The sequence below is a fragment of the Heptranchias perlo genome, chromosome 13, assembly GCF_035084215.1.
Source record: "Heptranchias perlo isolate sHepPer1 chromosome 13, sHepPer1.hap1, whole genome shotgun sequence".
Lineage (NCBI taxonomy): Eukaryota > Metazoa > Chordata > Chondrichthyes > Hexanchiformes > Hexanchidae > Heptranchias > Heptranchias perlo.
In genome coordinates this window covers 60,634,517-60,651,081 of record NC_090337.1, presented here as the reverse complement: position 1 = coordinate 60,651,081, position 16,565 = coordinate 60,634,517, and the positions used below count along the sequence as shown (strand labels likewise).

Below are 16,565 nucleotides of genomic sequence, written 5' to 3'. Positions count from 1 at the left end.
CTGAGATATTTCTTCAAGGGCTCCTGTGAAACATAAAGAGGAAGGAACATTTTTTTTAATAATGAACTAAATACACTGCTATTGATGATTGTACTGAAGTTAATCAGAGTTTATTTATTTTCATAAAAAACATATAACAATTACATCATTGTTGGCAGCAAAACTGCTGGAAAGTCATACTCTTCCAAGACATATACGTTTTTCATATGCATCGAAAAAGATTAAAGTTCAGAAACAATAGAAACTGAAATGAATCCTACAAATATTCGGTGCTAAAATGTGCTGTAGATGCCCTGAATCATGTGATTTATGTTATAGATGTGCACATTTGTAACTAATAATGTAGAGAAAGGAGTGTCTATGGATGCTATCTATATGGACTGCCAGAAGGCATTCAATAAAGTTCCACACAACAGATTATTGGCTAAAATGAGATCGCACGGAGTTGGAGGTAGCCTTTTGACTTGTGTTGGAAATTGATTTTGAGGTCGGAGACAGAGAGTAAGGATAAAGGGTAGGTAGTCAGATTGGTAAGATGTGAAAAGTGGTGTTCCCCAGGGATCTGTTCAAGGTCCTCAGCTCATCACCATTTTTATTAATGACTTGGATGAAGGAATAGAGAGTTTGTAGGTGATAACAAAATTAAGAGGGACAGTTAGCAGTGCAGACGGGATCATGAAGTTGTAAAGGGACATAGACAGATTAAGTGAGTGGGCAAAACTATGGCAGATCGAGTTTAATGTGGACAAGTGCAAAGTCATCCACTTTGGACCTCAGAAAGATAAATTGGAATATTTTCCAAATGATGAGAAACTACGAACTTTGGAGGAGTAAAGAATCCAAGTGCACAAATCATTTAAAGCTAGTAGACAGACATGAATTTAGATTTGAGGTTAGGATCAGATCAGCCATGATCTTATTGAATGGCGGAGCAGGCTCGAAGGGCCGATTGGCCTACACCTGCTCCTATTTCTTATGTTCTTATGTTCTTATGATTCAAAAATCAATTAGAAAGGCTAATGGAATGTTGGCCTTTATCAGAAGGTGGCTGGATTACAAAAGGGCAGAAGTTATGTTTCAGTTGTTTAGAGCATTGGACAGAACCCATCTGGAGTATTGCGTTCAGTTTTGGGAACCACACGTCACGAACGATATGTTGGCCTTGGACGGAGTACAGTGCAGATTCACCAGGATGATACCAAGACTAAGAGGGCTCAAGGTAGTGAATGGCCTACTCCTGTTCCTATGAAACAGAGCTTGGGTATGAATAATTAATTTGGGTGATGGGAACCAAAAGTGCAAAAGGGAAAAGTGATACAGGGCTAATTCCTCAGGAGCTGGTGTCAGTAATGGTGTTAATAAATAAGGCAATTATTGCTGGCTGTTGGTGCAACCCAGATGTGTTGGGGATCAATGCAGTCCCAGTTTCCTCTTTCCAACACTTTTTTTTGTTGACTGTGCATCTAAGCAGTCAGTTATTATACATATGGCTGCTTACATTACGTAAAAGTGGATAAATATGGACATGTCACTCAAGATCACGAGATAGGTTTGCATCTTAAAATTAAAACCATGAGACAAGATTACAAATATAATACTTGAGGATTGGAAGGGATCACTTATCCCCAGTGATGTGGTAATCCCACCTAGGAGATAAGAGAGCCCACGAAAATCGGTCAAAGTATCCAAAGTAGCTCCCCGGCAGAAATGAATGAACCTTCACCACAAGAAAAGGGAAAATTCCAAACTAACACTCCAGGTCTCATGGAAGGATCGCATCGTGCATCCCGAGAATGGTGAAAAAAGGAAAAAGACCAATCAAAGCCTCTTGGAAGAAGATGTTCCAAATGATATAACTATTCTAGGAAAGGATGGAAAAACCTTAGGAAAGATTCCGAGGGGAACAAAAGTAAAGGATAGTAATAGGAAATAAGTCAAGTGTTTAATTTACTATATAATTAAGCTAAGTGTTTAATTAATTATATAATGAAGCAAAGTGTTTAATTAATCAGATCTAAGGGGATAAAATTTAAATGAATGAACTAATGAATACTTACATTAAAGAGTTCCGAATTTCAATAAATTAAAATCTATTATATATAAATAAATAGGAGTTAACAAAATAATAATATAATGATGTTAATAAACAAAAACAAGGCGAAGGAGCAACAAATTAATCTGAAATCAAGCTAAATCCATGCACTAAATGTAATCTAGATTTCAAGTAATTGTATTTTATTTAGAACTAAATTAATACTAATAAATAAATAAATAAATAAAAACGAGAAATGGCAGTGCAGGCTATGTGTCGGGACTGTAATATGTGGGAGTTTGTGGACAGTGAGGCTGTCCCAGAGTGCCACATCTGCAGTAAATGCCATTGGCTTGAGGTACTCTGGCTCAGAGTCTTTGAGCTGGAGTGCAAGTTAGAGACACGACGACACATAAGGGAAGGGGAGGAATTTTTGGATAGTTTTCATTAGAGTACAGTCACACCTCAGAGGAAAGGACAGGTACAGGAAGGAGACAGTGTGACTGTTAGCAGGGTAAGAGGACAAAGGTGAGATAGAGAAGGAGGTCCCAAGGATACTCGTCCTACCCAATGCACTTGCTACCTCTCAGGATAAGGATGCAGGCTGCGGGATGGACAGCCAGAATGCTAAAAGTGGCACCATGGAGCAGGAGGCAGTCCAAGAGAAGGAAGAGAAGAATAAAAAGGTTGCAGTCATAGGGGATTCAATAATTAGGAAGATAGATAGCGTGCTCTGCAGTCACGACCAAGAGTCCAGAAGGATGAATTGCCTACCTGGTGCAAAGGTAAAGGATCTTGGAGCAGCTGGAGAGGAACTTGTAAAGGAAAAGAGAAGATTCAGTTGTCATGGTCCATGTTGGGACCAATGACATCGGGAAGAGATGGGAGGAGGTCCTAATAAGGGAATATCAGAAATTAGGGACTAAATTTAAAAAATGACCTCACGGGTGGTAATCTCGGAATTACTACATGAGCCACGCGCTAATTGGCATAGGGATAGGCAGATCAGAAAGGTGAATGTGTGGCTGATGGACTGGTGTAGGAGGAAGGGGTTCCATTTCATTGAACATTGGCCCCAGTACTGGAACAGGAAGGAGCTGTACCGCTGGGTCAGGCTCCACCTGAACTGGAATGGGACCAGTGTCCTAGTGGAAAAGATAAATAGGGCTGTCAATAGGAATTTAAACAAGTAGGATGGGGGGAGGGATCTGGTGAAAATAACGTAAGTCTGAAGAAAAAGAAATAGGAGATGAGAGTGCTGGTGGAGTAGCTGTAATAATTGGAGACAACATAATGGAAATAGAAAAAAAGGACTTAAGTAATATTGGGTTAGAAACAGAATCCATATGGATTGAGCCAAAGGATGTGAAGTGATTGATCATTTTAGTAGATATACTCTACCGACCACCTAATAGTGGAAGGGAATTGAAGGTAGAAATATGCAGACAAATCTATGAAAGCAGTGAAAAACATCAAATAATATTCATGAGAGTTTTCTCTCAAGAAGAGGTGGGAAAGGGGAATGGAGTTTTTACAATATGTGCATGACTCCTTTCTTACCCAACAAGGAAGCAATCACTGCTGAATCTAGTAATGGGAAATGGACCGGAGCAGATAAGAGAAGTAAGCATAGGTGAACGTCGAGGCAATAGTGATCATAACATAATATGGTTTAAAATAATGATTAAGTAAGGCATAAGTAAGACAAAAATCAAAGTAATAAATTGGAAAAAAGCTAATTTTGAGGGGCTGAGAAATGAATTAGGGAAGGTAAACTGGAAAAATATTTGGACAGACAAAGATGTGAGCAGCAGTGGGAAATATTTAAAACAGTGATCAATAGATTTCAGGAGAAATATATTCCTCATAAAAACAAGAACAAACTAGCCAATAATGAAACACCATGGATGAATAAAGAGATGGGTAAAATTGAAACTAAAGGAAAAGGCAAAGCCTAAATACATACTCAATAAAGGAGAGGATGACAAAAAGGAATATGAAGATGTTAGGAAAGATGTAAAAAACAATTAACAAAGCAAAGAGGAACTATGAAATTAAATTATCCAAGTGATATAAAAAAAAGTAATGTATTCTGCAGACACATAAATAACAAAAGAAAAATCAGGATAGGGATTGGGCCACGAAGGGATGCACAAAATAAACTCACAGGTTATGACAGCAAAGTTGCAGAAATATTGCATAGTTACTTTGCCTCAGTATTTACCAGGGAGACAACAAGATGGGAATGACATTCGAAAAGAGCAGATCAAAGAAGGTATAAAGACATTTCATCTGCGCATATTAAAAGAAGTTAGGGAAGAGATAGCAGAGGCACTATTACACATATATAAAAATGAATCAGAAAAGGGAATAGTGCCAGTCGTTTCTTGTCTGCCTGACTCAGCTGATCGCCTCAGAGATAAACTAATGGTTTAGTTTTAAATGGAATCACATTGAAACATACGTTTCACTCTTCATGAAATCACATAAATTCTGAACTTTATTTTACTGTGCTTCAACATACAACATTATTATTTTCTGATTAATGTTGACCTGTCCTACATATTCACACTATTTATATCTAAGAATCACTGAAAGAACAAATGCGAGTAACAGGACTGAGGGTGCAGAACATTTTTTATCTGTGCTGAACATGTTTATTTTGTATCATTCTAAATACTGCTCTCCTAGTAGAATCATAGAATCAGAGAATCGTTACAGCACAGAAGGTGACCATTCGGCCCATTGATCCCGTGCCGGCTCTTCGTCAGAGCAATCCAGTTAGTCCCATTGCCCCGTTCTTTCCCCGTGGCCCTGCAAATTTTTTCTCTCCAAATATTTATCCAATTCCTTGTTGAAAGCCACGATGAAATCTGCCTCCACCATCCTTTCAGGCAGTGCATTCCCGATCATTACTACTCGCCGCGAAAAAAGTTTTTCCTCACATCGCCTTTGGTTCTTTTGCCAATCACCTTAAATCTGTATCCCCTGGTTCTCGACCCTTCATCCAATGGGAACAGTTTCTCTTTATTTACTTTATCTAAACCCATCATGATTTTGAACACTTCGAACAAATCTCCTCTCAACCTTCTCTGCTCTAAGGAGAACAACCCCAGCTCCAGTAATAGTGTTTAAAGGAAACAATGGGATGTGACATAACTAAGACCATTTCTAACATGATAAGAAAATCCTAACAATGTTATAAAGGAAGCATTTTAAAAATCGTCATCACCCACCTGTTGAAATGCACTCACGATCCAGAGAACCTGTGCTGCATGCAGTGACGGCAGGTGCAGGAATTGTTTGTTATTACATTCAGGGAGCACTGGAACAGATATCAACATTAGGTGGATCGACAGGAAGCTCCGCCTTAAAATGATGTGTCAGGTAAAGTAATTACCAGGTAAAAGTAAAGGAATGTTGCTTTCCACTTTTGAGAGCATAGAGAGACATTTCAGACTGACAATTGCAAAAGCTAAAACATCCTTCACCACATGGACTGCAGCGTTTCAAGAAGGCGGTTCACCACCACCATCTCAAGGGCGATAAGGAATGGGCAATAAATGCTGGCCTTTCCAACGACACCCACATTCCAGGTATAAATTTTAAAAAACACCTGTTCTTAGCATAATAAGGCAGAATGTAAAAGCAGAATGGGGGAGCCATTTGACAAGCAATCCCATATGATATATTTGCATTACAGCACTTTTATCAAGAATAAAAAGTCACCTTTAGAGGGCTCAGCCATCCACACACTGCTGCAGCCATTCCCTACTGGTGAGAAGACAGCACAAAAAAGCTACCAAGTGGAGCATGGGTTTAATCTCAATAATTGACATGGGGAATTGGGCTGATCACCACCGCCACAATTATGATGGAGTCCGTCCTCGGGAAGCATGTGCTCGCTACAGCTTGACCGTTACAGAAGACGGTGTGTGTGGATTAGGTTGGAGGCCACCACACAGATTTTATTATAGACACAGGTGGGTCACAAACAGTACTCGCTGAGTGAGAACACGAGGAGTCACTCTTTACAGGGGGGAATTCGATCCCAGTCGAGCGGATTTACTGGAACAGCACAAAGAAGGGTAGAATAAATCCCTGTACCGCTGCGAATAGGCCCCTTACCCCTTCCCACAAAGCAATTTCACCTTCTGTGGATCTCAGAACGTTTACAACTCTGATGAACTGTTTCATGTGCAGGTCAACATTCTCAAAGTACCATCACTTAAGATCATAAGAACATAAGAAATAGGAGCAGGAGTAGGCCATATGGCCCCTCAAGCATGCTCTACCATTCAATAAGGTCATGGTAGATCTTCAAACTCAACTCCACTTTCCTGCCCTATCCCCATATCCCTTGATTCCACTTAGTGCTCAACAATCTATCAAACTCAGTCTTGAATATACTCAATGACTGAGCATCCACAGCCCTCCGGGGTAGAGAATTCCAAAGATTCGCAACCCTCTGAATGAAGAAGCTTTTCCTCATCTCATTCCTAAATGTCTGACCCCTTATCTTGAGAATATGACCCCTAGGTCTAGACTCTCCAGCCAGGGAAACAGCTTCTCAGCATTTACCGTGTCAAGCCCTTTAAGGATTTTACACATTTCAATGAGATCACCTCTCATTCTTCTAAACTCCAGAGGATATAAGCTCATTCACTCAATCTCTCCTCATAGGAGAACCCTCTCATCCCAGGAATCAATCTAGTGAACCTTTGTTGCACTGTTTCTAAGGCAAGTATATCTTTCCTTAGGTAAGGAGATCAAAACTGTACACAGCACTCCATGTATGGTCTCAACAACGCCCTGTACAATTGCAGCAAGACTTCCTTACTCTTGTACTCTTGCAATAAAGGCCAACATACCATTTTCCTTCCTTATTTCATGCTGTACCTGCATGTTAACTTTCTGTGATTCACGTATAAAGACACTCAAATCCATCTGACTACCAACATTTCTTAGTCTCTCACCCATTAAAAAATATTCTGCTTTTCTATTCTTCCTACCAAAGTGGATAATTTCACTTTTCCCCACATTATACTCCATCTCCCATCTTCTCACCCAGTCATTAACCTGTCCGTATCCCTTTGCAGTTTCTTTGCGTCCTCCTCACAGCTCACTGTTCCACCTAGCTTTGTATTGTCAGTTAACTTGGATACGTTACACTCGGTCCCCTCATCAAAGTCATTGATATGCATTTTAAACAGCTGAGGTCCAAGCACTGATCCCTGCGGCACGCCACAAGTTACAACCTGCCAACGCGAAAATGACCCTTTCCATCCAACTCTCTCTTTTCTGCCAGTTAATCAATCCTCTATCCACGCTATTATATAACCCCCCACCCCATGAACCCTAATCTTATGTAACTATCTCTTGTGTGGCACCTTATCAAATGCCTTTTGAAAATCCAAATATACTGCATCCAGTGGTTCCCCCTTATCTACCCTGCTAGATACACCCTCAAAAAATTCTATTAGATTTGTGAAACATGATTTCCCTTTCGTAAAACCGTGTTAATTCTGCCTATCATAATATGATTTTCGAAATGCCCTCTAACTACATCCTTAATATTAAATTCTGGCATTTTCCTTACTACAGATGCCAGGCTATCTGGCCTATGGTTCCCTGTTTTCTCTTTCCCTTTCTTCTCTCCTCCAGGTCCATCATATAAAGACCAAGAGCTCCTGCCTTGAGAGGATCGATAGTCCTCAGAGGAACTAACACCTGCTGAGGATGAACCATCACAGGAAACAAGCGTTTCAGGCACCAGTGCAGATACCAGAACCTCGTTTGGACCTCTTAGTCAGGTAGATGGGACGGCACTTGGTTACTCCCATGGCACAAATGAGCAAGAGCAGATATTGGTGGCAAGGACAGCTGATGAGATTATGTGCCGGAGGGTTCCATCCACTCCAAGCTCTGCTGAACAGGACAGACACGTAGAACCCCTGGGGAAACACTGAAAAGAAGAAAGCTGGAGGCACAGCTGCAACAGTGTGAGATATCGGCAGGCCTGCCAGGCACATTGTCCACAGACCCAGAGAGAATGGAAGAGTCTCGCATATGTGAGGTGATGTCACTTGGTTTTTCAACACTGCAATCCACCATGGAGCGTGAGGTGATCACTATGGAAATTGTAGCAGAGCAATCACATGAGTCAATGCTGTCAGTCATTGTGGCCTTCATGCAGGCTCAGACGGTGGCTCCGCAGTCTCTGTCTTGTGAATATCTCTACTGGTCTTGATAAGATTGTAGACAGACTAGATCGGGGCTTCCAAGGCGTCACTGATGTCCTCCACTTTGCTCTCACGCAGACCGGGAGGACTGATGTCCTGCTGCCCCAGGGGAGTGAGAATGGCAGAACTATAGAAGCAAGTACAGACCTTTCTCAGAATGTCTGCACATCTTGTCCATTGTCATCCTCTCAACCAATACCCAAAATGGTGCCACCACTCCAACTGGCCCACACTGGCCCTGAATAAGTGCAGGAGGAGCAGACAGTGGCAGGGTCCTCACAGGCCACGAATACCTCATGAGACTGAGAAAGGTGCACAGCAGCTTTCCACCATCTCTGCTGAAGCCACAGTGGCAGCACTACATAGAAATGTCAGGCATAAAACGAGACAGGCTATACAAATCACATGGGGCTAACATAAGGTTGTCTAGTTTTTGTTTTGATCCTTTAATTTGTTGAGCACATTAAACCTTTGTAATTCAGACCACTCCTATGTGTCCCTTGATTGAATGCAAATGTCTCAGTCAGGTTTTCATTTAATGGGTGTGGAAGGTGGAGATGTGTTTTGAATCTCACAAGTTGGGGGATTTTGGACCAGTGCACTGAGGGTCACAGAACAGCTTTTGCAAGGGGGTATGGTTAGTCGGGCAGCAATGGTCCAGTAGACATTTGTCTAACTGGACCTACGTGCTATTAAAGCAACCCTTGCGTCACAGGCAATATGTTCTGCTGGCCGTGCGTTCGGGCCCCCATCTTCTCCATTATCATTGTTCTTCTCATCCGATGAGGAGTCACAAATGCCATCTTGATCCTGAACCTACAGACCCCTTGTCTGCGCTATGTTGTGTAGGACGCAGCATGAAACAATGAACTGCGACACCCAGGCTGGCGAAAAATTTATTGAATCTCCAGACCTGTGAAGGCATCTGAACCTTAACTTCAGCCTTTCTACGGCTTGCTCGATAATGCTTCACATGGTGATTTTTCTGGAGTTGTACTTCTCCTGCGGTTGAGTCGTGGGGTTCCCCAGAGGTGTCATGAGTCACAGTTGAAGAGGGTAACCATTGTCCCCAAGCAGCCATCCTGTCAGCTTGGTCCCAGGTAGAAACATTGTGGGGATAGTCGACTGCCACAGCATGTTGGCATCATGGCAGCATCCAGGAAATCGTACACACACCTCTTTCGTTGGTTGCAAACAAGCTGAACATTGATGGAGTGGAAGCCCTTGGGGTTCACGAACCCTCCTGACTATTCGGGGGGTGCTCTGATTGCCACGTGTGTGCAATCTATGGCACCCTGCACCTGCGATCACCTACCCTGTCATCCGAAGCCTCCTAAAGATCTGCTCCTCCGAGACGTCATGGAAACTGAGCTTCTGCCTGTAAACCATGTTGGGTTTTTCTTGCCTATGTACAATAAGCCTAGTACGGCGTGTTTGCCAAGGATCCACTCTTGGGGGTAGAGGTAATTGGTTTTACTGAAAGGGAACTGGTGAACCTGTAAATGGGGAAGAAATCAGAGGAACAGCCTCACACATTTCCTGTGGTCAGAAGAAACAGAAAGGAGAGGTCAACACATGTTAAAGGTCAGTCAGTTGGAATGATTTACTGAATGAAAGTCATGAAAGACCTTGGCATTCTATTGTAAAACCAGCGCTGCCCAAGCCCATGTAAAGTTGGTCGATTTCAATGCTAAGATGGACAAAAAGTGAGTGCGTTTAGTCCACTGACCAGGACTGTGGAGTTTATTATTTATTTTATTGACGAGTAGAGAGTTGAAGTTAAGTGAAGTAAGTGAGTTTTCATTAAATCTCCCATACTGTACTGAATTTTTTCATATTTGCGCTTGCCATGCCTTCGTTCTCAAACATTTTAAGATGATTGCCCATCTGCGGGATGTCGGAACAGCAGAACTTGTTAGTTTAAACAAATTAAATCCGGCTCATTTTCATTTAGAGTTTGGGTGCGGTTATCAAAATAACGATACAATCTCTGTTCAGCATCTGTGAGGGTGGATTAGTTCAATCTTTCTGATGAATCAGCTCGTCGAGCCTGTTCTGTCATTCAGTTAGATCATGGCGACTCTGTATATTAACACCATCTACCCGCCTTAGTTCCTTAACCCTTAATACCCTTGCCTAACATCGATCTGTCAATCTCAGCTTTGAAATTTTCAATTGACCCCGAGCCTCAACTGCCTTTTGGGGGCGAGAGCTCCAGATTTCCACTACCCTTTGTGTGAAGAAATGCTTCCTGACATCAGCCCTGAACGGCCGAGAGCTAATTTTATGATTATGCCCCCTTGTTCTGGACTCACCCACGAGAGGAAATAGTTTCTCTCTATTTACCCTATCAAATCCTTTAACCATCTTAAACACCTCAATTAGATCACCCCTTAATCTTCTATACTCAAGGGAATACGAGCCTCGTCTATGCAACAGCGCCTTTTAATTTAACCCTTTTAGCCCCGGTATCATTCTGTTGAATCTGCACTGCACCCTCTCCAAGGCCAACATTTCCTTCCTGAGGTGCGGGGCCCAGAACTGAATGCACTAAATGGGGTCTAATCAGAGCTGTATATAACTTTAACATAACTTAAACCCCTTTATATTCCAGTCCCCTTGAGATATAGGCCAACATTCCATTAGCCTTTTAAATTATGTTTTGTACCTGTCCTCTGGCTTTTAGTGATTTCTGTACTTGGACCCTTAAATCTCTCTGATCCTCCACACTTCCTAGCTTCTCGCCATTTCGAAAATAAATGAAATGAGCTGTTGCTGATGTCTAGAATCTGGTTGATCAAGTCTCTTGTCCTGTGATGTATTTTCATTCATACCATGTACGTGATGAAAAAATCACTGTATATTTCATGTATTCTTTAATTTGCACTGAGTTACCTGTTAGCTTATGTTGACCACACTTCTTTGCTCCTCTAACAACATCAAACCTTTTTCTCCAAAGTGCATTATTTGGCTAAATTTATTTTCTAACCAATCTCCTTAGAATTGGTCTGACTGATCTGACTTCTCCTGAAATCTCCTGTTATCACCTTCTCCTGTTTTGCTTTCCAAATAGTCTCTCTTGAGGTCAGCTGATGGTGGCCGGATTTACTCCAAGATCAAATAGGTCAAACTAATCTTAGAGTGTTAAACACATCTGAAGGCTGGAGTTCTAACTAAATTAACGTAGAGCCTTATTTATTTAAGCTCATCCCAAACAAGGCAGGAAGGCAAGATGACATTCAATGCAGAGAATGAGAAGTGATGCATTTTTGAAGGAAAATGATGAGAAGCAGCATAAACTAAATGGTACAATTTTAAAATGGGTGCAGAAATAGAGAAACCTGGGGGTTCACACACACAAATCTTTGAAGATGACAGGACAAGTTGATAAAGCAGTTAAAAAAGCTTACGGGTTCCTTGGCTTTATAAATAGAGGCACAGAGTACAAAAGCAAGGGAGTTATGTTGAATCTTTATAAACCACTGGTTAGACCTCAGCTAGAGTATTGTGTCCACACTTTAGAAAGGATGTCAAGGCATTGGAGAGCATGTAGAGGAGATTTACTAGAATGGTACCAGGGATGAGGAGTTTCAGTTTTGTGGAGAGACTAGAGAAGCTGGGATAGTTCTACTTGGAGCAGAGAAAGTTAAAGGTAGATTTAATAGAGGTGCTCAAAATAATAAGGGGTTTGAAGGAATAAATAGGGAGAAACTTTTTCCACTGGTCGGAGTGTCAGTAAACAGAGGACACAGATTCAAGATAATTCGCAAAAAAAATCGGGGTGATGATAGAAAAGTTTTTACTCAGTGAGTTATTATGACCTGGAATACATTGCCTGAAAAGGTGGTGGGAGCTGATTCAACAGTAACTTTCAACAGGGATTTGGGTCTCTACTTAAAAAGGAAAAATTTACAGGACTTTAACCATTTTCTGATCTCCACCCTTATCACTTGACAGGTCATTCGATGTCTTTTCCTGTGTCTGTGGTTGTTGTGTGTTTTTTATTTTTTTCCGCTTGTTGGGTTTGTAGGATAAAGTACAAGTTCAAAGACCAGGAAACACTGAGACGTCGGATTAATATCTTTTATTGATCAAAACATGGCTACAACCAATGACATACAGAGACCATGAGATTGGTACAGATTCATTGGGGATTGTAAACGTGTCGCCTTGACTACTCACACTAGCCTAAGCAAGACGAGGAAAAAGTTCCGAAGTGGCCCCAGTGGCTGTATTTTTATAGGGTTAATTACATCTCCCTAATATGATGCTATTACATCAGCGAGTCCTATTTACACCTAATGAATAGGTGAGAACATTTACCTAACACGTCACTACATCAAATGACATTCCTATATTCTTCCCTCAAACACGTCTGCACAATGCCATCAATCTCTGTTTATTGTTCTTTCTGCACGAATAACCTTCGCTGTCAGACATGACCTTCACTCTATTATCTCTTCTTGATGTATTCCAATTGTAAACAATTTTACAACACCAAGTTATAGTCCAACAATTTTATTTTAAAATCCACGAGCTTTCGGAGGCTTCCTCCTTCCTCAGGTGAATGTGGAACATTCACGTGAGGAAGGAGGAAGCCTCCGAAAGCTTGTGGATTTTAAAATAAAATTGTTGGACTATAACTTGGTGTTGTAAAATTGTTTACAATTGTCAACCCCAGTCCATCACCGGCATCTCCACATGATGTATTCCACAGTGAGCTCTGTTCATAACTTAGTCTTTTCTTAAATCCAGTCTATCTGGCACCATCCATGTTCGTTAACATTCCTTTCTCATCTCTTCCCACAGTCTGTTGTTGAGTCCTGACTGTCATTGCACTCAGAGACTGACCTTTTCCTTATTAACCCCTACAACTACTACAGAATTAGTTTCATGTTTTTATGACCTTAAATGGCTATTCCAACTAACGTGCCTACTCTTACATCCCTCCCTTTCCCTTGTTCTGTTCCTTTATAAATGCTGTTCATCGGTAATATCCTTCAGTCTGACCAAGGGTTTACACCTGAAATGTCAATTGATTTGTGTTTTCTTGACAAATGCTGCCTGACCTGCTGCGTATGTGCAGCATTTTCTGTGTTTATTTTGGACCTTGGCCATGTGTGGCATTTTGCTCTTTTGTCTACAATGGATGGTTGGGGTGTTGAAGGACTGGTTGGAATGTGAACATGAAAACAAGTTACTGTTTTGATTTGTTTTTGGCAAAAATCAAAAACTATGAATCCCCAATCACCGAACCTCAGAGCAGTAAAACTTCAGAATTACTAATTGCTCCCAAATCCCACTCCCTGATGCTCCCGAAGGTCTCCACTGTCACCACATCTTCACTTTAACCAACAGCGTGTGTGAAGTGTTGGTGATTTCTTTCTCTCTCCACTAAGTTGACAATGGAGCAATTTGCCAGCTGCTACAATAACCAGCTGATCTTAATGTCAAGATATGCTCCACTCACCAGCAGTACTTGGGACTAGACAAAAAGAAGTAAAATGCCAGCAAGTGAAGCAGAGTGTATCCTGATTGTAAGAGCAGTTGGTTACGAAACCAGGTATTGTAATGAATGACTTAAAGATTACCATTGTGCTTAATCATCTTACGCTAAAATATGGTTAGATTTATTTCCTATTTTATATTGTTCATAATTTTATTTTTTAGCATAACATTTTTTAATGACCTTTGTACTCATAAATATAAGGGAATCGGAGACTCTGGACTACTTCTAGATTGAATTAAATTTCTGTATGTAGTTGGACAATACGCCTGAAAAAGATATTCCATTAATGATCCACTTCCAGGAAGTACTTTCCTTTTCTTATAAGAATTCATATAGTTCCAGACATGTGCTCCGTATGTACGTGAGAAGAAGCTCTCTATGTGCTCCTTCTTCCAGGGAGCATAGTCATTTTCCCAGCTTGGATATGGGATTGGATAGAACTGCCTTGTGATCCATAAAGAGATGGCATTGCATTCTTTTCCAGTGATGTCAGCCAAGTTATTCGACTGGCACCACCGCCTCGGAGCACGGGTTACCTGTCGAGGTCCTTGTTGACCCCAAATGTGTCCAATATAATGGGCCACAAGATCTTCCATGCAGTTCCACAAAAAGGATGGCTTTCATAAAATCCCATTGCTTCATTACTGGTATAGTCTATATGTTCTCCACAGGTAAAATTGGCAAATGGCAAAGGCTTCATTGAAATAATGTCACTATCCAAGTAGATGCCACTGTATTTCCATAGCAGTGCTAACCTGCAACTATCAGCAAGCACATGGATCCAAAATCTTTCCAAATCTGGATTTACTTGTGATATAATGAACAGAGTAAAATATAACCTATAATGGTCATTTTCACCATCTTTAAAGTTATTTCTTTTCAAGTATTTGTGACTCCTCCTTAATCTAAAGACCATTCCTCAGCCAAGAAACCCAGTTTGCAGGGCTCCAGGTATCTCCAATGCCGCTCTATAACCAGGGTTGTAAGAGTGTTTGAATTGATTTGTTTCGTAATGATCACTCCCTGCAGAATTATGGGTATGAATCTTTGCCTTCCCTGTACATAGCATAACAGTCATGATGTGGAGATGCCGGTGATGGACTGGGGTTGACAATTGTAAACAATTTTACAACACCAAGTTATAGTCCAGCAATTTTATTTTAAATTCACAAGCTTTCGGAGGCTACCTCCTTCCTCAGGTGAACGATGTGGCACATCGTTCACCTGAGGAAGGAGGTAGCCTCCGAAAGCTTGTGAATTTAAAATAAAATTGCTGGACTATAACTTGGTGTTGTAAAATTGTTTACAATTAGCATAACAGGTGATAACTAAAGTGATTTGAAGGAACAACAAACCAATGAAGAAAACCAGAAATATTCAAAGCAGAAGATTTTTTTAAATTTCAAAGATAGTGTAATTTCTGCAATATGGAAAAGGTAACACTGGGACTTGCTCTTTTCAATTGGCCTCTCGCCAAATCTTTAAACTTGTTTCACACCAAAAAGGAGATTTAAGCAGACCAAGTCTCATGTAAAGTGAAACTTTGTGCATGTCATGAATAGAACAGCAAGCTACAAGGCTAACAACTTCCCTTTATTTACAATATAAAACACCAGAGGCCACAGAGGATACCCACTGTGCTCATCTGTTTATTGTGAAAGGTGGTAAATAACACAATGTCACATCATTATTTTCAGGCTAAAATTATTAGAGGGTGCTGGCTGTGCCATTGCAGATTTCCAACTCTTTAACCTTCCCATCTCCTTTCTTTCAGCCCCTCATTCCCATCAGTACAAATACTTCATCCCCTACGAACTATCCACTCGACCCCTGTATCCTCCCCTCCCACTTGATTTGATGTTATTCACTTCACCTTTAATCTTCTATTCACTCCCACCCCATTGCTACTCACCCCCACCAAGGGCAGGTGCGAGAGGGTCCCTCATCCTCAACCTGTTTACTTCCTCTCTTCCACACCTTGTAACCTACTTGTCTATCTGTTTCCCTCAAAGAAGATTTGTTTGCTTTCAAAATTAAACTTGTTTTTTTTTTAAACAAATAGGTATATCAAATTAACATGAGGAAAGATTTTTTAGCCAGTACGGAGCAAGCCCAACAAGAGTGGGTGGGCAGTTCTTGATTTAGTTTTTGGGAATGAAGCTGGGCAGGTGGAAGGAGGATCAGTGGGAAACCATTTTGGTGGTAGTGATCATAATTCAGTTAGATTTAGCACAGTTATGGAAAAGGACAGAGATAGAACAGGAGTAAAATTTCTAAATTGGGGAAAGGCCAATTATACTAAGCTGAGAAGTGATTTAGCAAAAGTGGACTGGAAACAGCTACTTAAAGGTAAATCAGTGTCAGAGCAATGGGAGGCATTCAAGGGGGCGATTCAAAGGGTTCAGAGTAAATATGTTCCCACAAAGAAAAAGGGTGGGACTGCCAGATCTAGAGCCCCCTGGATGACAAAGAGCAAACAGGGTAAGACAAGGCAAAAAAAGGGAAGCTTCTATCAGACACCAAAAGCTCAATACTGCAGAAAGCTGAGAGGAGTATAGAAAGTGCAGAGTTGAAATTAAAAGGAAATTAGGAAAGTAAAGAGAGGGCATGAAAAAATACTGGCAAGTAAAATTTAGGAAATTTTTTTTCACCCAGACGGTGGTGGGGGTCTCGAACTTACTGCCTGAAAGGGTGGTAGAGGCAGAGACCCTAAACTCATTTAAAAAGAACTTGGATGTGCACTTGAAGTGTCGTAACCTACAGGGCTACGGACCAAGTGCTG

General features: G+C 41.0%; 1 protein-coding gene across 1 annotated transcript in view; it reads right to left on the bottom strand.

Moving 5' to 3' along the window:
- Positions 1 to 13,971: 13,971 nt before the first annotated feature.
- The window catches only part of LOC137331157 (lactosylceramide 4-alpha-galactosyltransferase-like), a 47,577-nt gene continuing 44,983 nt past the window's right edge, over positions 13,972 to 16,565 (bottom strand). The window contains 2 exon segments of the mRNA XM_067994760.1: positions 13,972 to 14,396; positions 14,399 to 14,595. Of these exon segments, the coding sequence (XP_067850861.1) occupies positions 13,972 to 14,396; positions 14,399 to 14,595 (622 nt within the window).